This window comes from Medicago sativa, chromosome 5 (assembly GCF_051527215.1).
Source record: "Medicago sativa cultivar Bolivia chromosome 5, Bolivia_mono, whole genome shotgun sequence".
NCBI classification, from domain to species: Eukaryota; Viridiplantae; Streptophyta; class Magnoliopsida; order Fabales; family Fabaceae; genus Medicago; species Medicago sativa.
Window position 1 is genome coordinate 20,506,706 of NC_140753.1, and position 5,949 is coordinate 20,512,654.

General features: G+C 30.7%; 1 protein-coding gene across 1 annotated transcript; it reads right to left on the reverse strand.

The window, feature by feature from the left end:
* Window positions 1–286: 286 nt before the first annotated feature.
* Window positions 287–4,206, reverse strand: LOC146920901 (MADS-box protein SVP-like). Its single transcript, XM_085714333.1, has 8 exons — window positions 3,775–4,206; window positions 3,441–3,647; window positions 2,235–2,313; window positions 1,899–2,063; window positions 1,765–1,806; window positions 955–996; window positions 616–767; window positions 287–451 (listed from the first exon to the last, which is right to left on the reverse strand). The coding sequence occupies exons 2-8, from the start codon at window positions 3,620–3,622 to the stop codon at window positions 433–435; spliced, it is 681 nt and encodes a 226-aa protein (XP_085570459.1). The 5' UTR covers window positions 3,623–3,647; window positions 3,775–4,206; the 3' UTR covers window positions 287–432.
* Between the last annotated feature and the right edge of the window lie 1,743 nt (window positions 4,207–5,949).

Sequence of the window (5,949 nt, forward strand, 5' to 3'; positions counted from 1 at the left end):
CTATATATCTTTTTATTCTTAATAAATTTGCATGCTAAGGTATATTGCTCTCTACTTGTTGTTAACTTTTTGTCAAAAATAGAAATTACTAACTTACGATTGGAAGTCATACTTCTCAACACACTGTTCTAGTTTCATGCCAATTTGCTTAGTAGTGAACCAGTTAAACTAAATTATGTGATTTTCTTAACTTAAATTAGTAACGGTATCGGCATGTCACTTTTCTTTTTTAAATTACAAACATTATAAAATGATTTTTAAAAAAGAGAATTAACAACATGATAAATAATCATATAATACTTCAAAAAGACTTAATTTAATTTAAAAAAACATTTTACATCGTTCGTAAGTTACAAAATAAAAATGAGTCCTCCCTTCCTAAACCCTCAATCCAAACACACCCAGTTTAATCCCTCGCACACAAACATTCCTTCAGCCGGCATATGGGAGCCTGCAAATAGTACATGAAAGCGTTAAGAAATTATTAAACAAGATCAGTTAACAAAATATAACTTTCAACTCTACTTGCACAATCCTTCAAAAAGAAATTCTACATTCAGAATGTAGAATGCATTAAGTGAACTAATAATAATGTGGTAATTAAATTGAACCCACCCCAACTTGAGCGATGTATCTGAACTCTCATAATCTTGGGGAGGACCAATGGAGTTGTAAACGTTGGTGACAGATTCTGAGGATTGACCTTCATTAACCACATTCTCATATTCATCACCTCCAACCATTCTGTCGTTAATCATGCCCGCAACCTTATGATCCATCATATACAAGTAATTTTTTTAGCTAATGTAAAAGTTTATTCTAAAACTCGTAAAAATATCATGCAAATATTGGGCTTATCTGAGAAAAAAAGAAGACAGTGTATGAATTTATGTAATGTCATGTATCATTAGAAGAAAACTTATTTCAGAAAAGAAAAGAGAAAGAACATCATACATGTTGCTTTAGTCGGTCGTTCTCTTCCATCAGTTGCCTTCCCTGCAGGTTCAGTAAATAAGGGTTGTAGGAAAGAAGCTAATTTAGATATATGTGGCTGATAATCTAAATTAGCAAGTAATAATTTGATGAAACATTCTTAGTTAATATACCAATACAAAACTAAGCATAATTTATTGAGTATTTTTTAACAATGAGTTTGTTTTATTTTAACTTTTAAAAGATTTTTTTATTTAATTCACTGTTGTTTTAGAAGATAGATGGAATGACAATTATCATTTGAAAATTCACACACACAAGTGGGGAATCTCTGGTTTCGAACATAGTTCACGACGTCAATATTAACAATTTTGGCATTGCCAGTTGAATTAAGATTTGTGAACAACTTTTTTGGTGGATAGACGAAATAACAATACCGACTAGAAAACTCAAACACACATATTTAATTTAAATTAGAAATGCATATTTAACCAATTTTTTTTTTACAAATACATCATTTGTTACCTATTTTTAAATTTTTGTTATTGAAAATAACACAATTTAATGTATGAATTGGTCTAATACAGACCTCTAAAAAATGTTCCAAGGATGGACCCTTACAATTTTTAGTAAAAGTAAAACAAGATTTTTTTTTTTTTAACAATCAAAGTGGAGAATATAAGTGATATTTTATTAATTGTGAATTTTTTTAAAGTTTCAATAACATCAATCTTTTTTATCATTTTTTTTAACTCCTCCATCGACTCTATCTAATTAAATTTTAGTCGTCCAATTAATATAACATGTTGAGTGTCTTTGAATATTTCTAACCTTTCTTTGGAGATCATTGATCTCCATCATGATCTTCTCTCCCTGAAAAACAAAACAATATTTTAGATAAATATATATAATCATGAGATAAACTTTATAAAAAAAAAAAAGTACTAGTAGGTAGAATTGAAGACCTTGTTTTCTATTACACGGCCCAACCCAATTTCAAGTGACCTCTCCAATTGTTGTAATTCTTCCACATTCAAACCTTCAAGATCTTCTCCCCTCATCTGCCTTAATTGATGGCTCTTCTTAGCAACTTCCTTGCTCAATCTAGAACAGTTGCCGTTTTCAACTAGCTGCAGTATACATTTAAGCATCAAAATCTGTTTCAATAATAATTAACTTAAGATTTTGTTTTAGTAGTGAACATCATCATCAATGTTTTATTTGTTCATTTTGGCACATAAACAATCGTGTTTCAATTCAACAATTTTTTCACAAAATATAGTCATTCAAACAAAACCAACCTGCAACTCAAGAGACGGTTCTTCCAGCTTTGCGAGGTTCTTTGAGTGCAAATGATGCCTTTCAAGTATTTCCCTCACGCTTCATCATAACACAAATATCCAAGTCAAATTATACCAAATAAATAACAATGAATGATAACACATGATCGATGTCAACTTAATGGCCCGTTTGATTGGAACTTTTTTGAAACATATATATATATATATATATATTTCTTAAAAAAAATACTTTTTATTTTTATTTTTGTAGTGTTTGTTTTAGATTTTAAAAAAATCCATCTTGTTAAAAAAAAGATCATTTTTAGCCTCAAAATAAAAATATATTCCTAATAGCTTTTCCAAAATCTATTTTTTTTTTCTTCTAAAAACAAAGAACACGGGTAAAAGAGCTTCATTTAAAAAAATGATTTTTATGACAATAAACAAACAGACGCACCCCAACATGACAACAATTAATTTATACTATTACCGTGTAACATTAGCTATATAAAGTTTATCCATGTGAACATTGCACAGGGTATTATTATGTGCACCAAGTGGTTTAGGTTTATATGTTTTCTGTACTATCCTATGAGAGTGGTTGAATTGGACAAGGGACGCGATGAGCTTTACAAGTGGATAAAAATATCAAGATTTAAATTCACACAAAACACATTTTGAGGAGGGACGGACATAGGTTTTCTTTTTATGAGTTAGATCAAAATATGGTTTTATGATTGAACTTTATTACATAATTCATCTATGTAACCGATTTCACTTGTTAGGATAAAGTTTGGTTGCTATTGTTGAAAAAATCAATTGCACTGAAGAGTTTTAGGTGTGGCATAACTAAATCACTGATCAGAGTTGGAAACCAATTATCCTAATTAATAATGTTGGCTGAAATAAAAGTTGAAAGAAAAAACAAAGTTCTAAACAAATGCACAACATAGGAGTTTGTCTACTTTTCATGTCTTCTGTATTTGTTTTCTCAAAAACAAAAACAAAATGTTTCCTGTGTTTGTTTTCACTTTTAATAAGCATAAGAGAGAATGAAGATCAATACTTTCTTTACCATTTTTTGAAAAAAGATCTACCATTTTTAGAAATTTAAAAAATATCAAAACATTGTTTTCATTATTTCTGAAAATGTATTTATAGATCTACCATTGTTTTAATTCATTAGAGTTAGAACGCCGTGTTTTCATTCATGAGAGAAAGAAAGACCTTAAGTTGGAGTATTCAAAGAGTTTCCCAGTAGAAGAGAAAATGATGAGAGCAACATCAGCATCACACAAAACTGAGAGTTCTTCAGCCTTTTTGATTAATCCTCTTCTTCTCTTTGAAAAAGTCACTTGCCTCGCCGTTGCGTTTTCAATCTTCTTTATCTGAATCTTCTCACGAGCCATATCTTTCTTTACCTTAATTTATCCTCTTTTGGATAAAACAATAATAACAGAAAGATAGTTAACACCTTTATTTTTTGCTACATATATGAATGAATGATTAATAACACACAGAATGAACCAGCGTATAATTGAAAGAGAGAAAGAAAACTAACCTAAAAAAGAAGAGACAAAAGAAAGAGAAGTGAAGGAAAGATGTGTAGTTAACTATTTATGGTTTTTTTTTCCTTCTTTCTATGATGATGAAATGATGCAGTCATGCAGGCATTTGGCTAATTTTAGTTTTGTTAAGAATTTATAGTCTCTGAAAGATAATGAAATGGATTGTTTCCTTCCTCTTTTAGATCCTCTATAGAGAAGAAACTGGTGAACAAATGGGTGGTTTCTATATTTATTTTTGGATGAATTATGGGTTAGGAGGAATTGAAGAGTAGTGTGAAATGTACTTTGTGGATTTTACTTTCCTTTTTGAGGAACAATAATGAACATGGATTTTTGGTGATGTTTATTTGGTTAGTGAGGTCTTGATATCTTGAGATCAAAGCCACCAATGAAAAGAGAGTCAGAAAGAAAAAGGTTGTGTGTGTGGGGAAGTGTTGTAAAAAGTAAACCCCTTTATGGTAAGGCAAAGCAATGTGGCTCGCTCGTCTTCCAAAGGTCACTAGGGTATGAGTATGACTAATCAATGAATGAATATGATTTTGGTAACAATCAACGAGTCAATAACAAAAATGCTAACGTGACTAAATAAAAAGTGTTTGGTCACATACATATAAAGAAATATTTTTTTACTTTCTTTGTTTTAAAATAAGTGTCGATTTAGTTAAAAAAATTTGTTTTAAAATGAATGACACTTTCGGTTTTCAATGCAATAATAACTTTTTCTTTTTAATTGTACCCTTCAATTAATACCATGTTACACTACTTCCAAAGTATTATTTTTTCTTTAATGAAAAACAAACCAATAGTTGATTAGGATAATTTGATAAAATTGTTATGACATTTGACTACTTTATTCCATTCTTTAATCTGTGTGCAATTGGCTAAAGCGGACACTCATTTTGAAACGGATGGAGTAATAATAAAGAGGAAATTGATAAAAAAAATGATTGAATATTTTAAGGAAAATGCTAACAAGTGCCCTAAGGGCATTGTTTAAGCATCTTAAAGTAGCAATTTTTGCATTGGAAATTGTACGGTTAAGACTTTAAAAAGTGTTTGACTTGTATTTTCAAGACATAGTTTCTTTTTTTGGGTTCCTTAAACAATGCCCTTAGGGCACTTGTTAGCAAGACCCATATTTTAAAGACCATCTTTTTATGTGTATGTGTCCAAACACTATTGATTTGATCTAGTGACCATGTAAGAATACCTCTGTTGTGAAACGGTACATTAATTGTTGTGAAACACATGTCGGGTTTTTGTAATGTGCATCATTTCATGACTTATTTCAACAATAATTTTTAATTAATATATCAACACATATTAACATGTAATATATTGTTCGATTTATCTCGATAACTTTTTAATTAATATATCAATACAAATATTAGCATGCAAATCAAACTTTTGATTGCTTAAAAAGTGTTTTTTTTCCTTGAGGTGAAATACATTAAGTGTATTTATTAGCATTTTTTGAATACTAATATAAAGTACGCCAAAAATATAACGAGAACCTTTGTATCTTAGTGTTCCTGTCATTAACACGATGCTTTTCATCTAGGTTGGTAATGTCAGGGGTAGCAAAACGGGTCCAACCTGTTGGCCCAGTCTGCTATTTTTGGCGGGTTGAGTTGAAATTTTGAACTCACTTTCTAAAGTTGACTAGTTCCGTTTAACTCGTTGAAAAAGTAGGACGGGTACAAGGCAGGTCGGCCCGCTTAACTCGGGTATGTAATCATCAATTATTATTGAAAATTGCTGTTGACACATTAGAGAAGGCTGGGACACACATGTAAAATACGGTTTTGCCCCCTCGGCAGTTAACTGTCGAGGAATTAAAAATCCGGTTGCAGTTAACTACCGAGAAAAACCTCGGTAGTTAACTACCGAGGAAAATGAAAACCCAAATTATCATACAGATAGCAAACTACAAGTCATCATCACTTTCATCACTATATGAAACAAGGCCAGTTTGGGCAACTTCTTCACTTGCCTTATCAGCTATGTCATTCAATGGCTGTACTGGTTCTAAAGGCTTACTCTTATCATTCACAGAATTTATTCCTGCTTTTGAAACTTCGGTATTTCCTTCATCCAGCTTGGCTTTTTTAGCTTGAGGCTTGACTTTTATAATCATGCTTAATGGGTGAGAGGCTGAATTCTTCTTT

Bases quoted from the DNA above. Each gene is read 5' to 3' on its own strand.
- LOC146920901 (XM_085714333.1), bottom strand. From the start codon at position 3,622: ATGGCTCGTGAGAAGATTCAGATAAAGAAGATTGAAAACGCAACGGCG. The intron at 1,807-1,898 runs GTCTTCAATTCT...TTTGTTTTTCAG, and splicing joins GCCGTGTAATAGAAAACAAG to GGAGAGAAGATCATGATGGA. The intron at 768-954 runs GTATGATGTTCT...ATGGATCATAAG, and splicing joins ACGACCGACTAAAGCAACAT to GTTGCGGGCATGATTAACGA.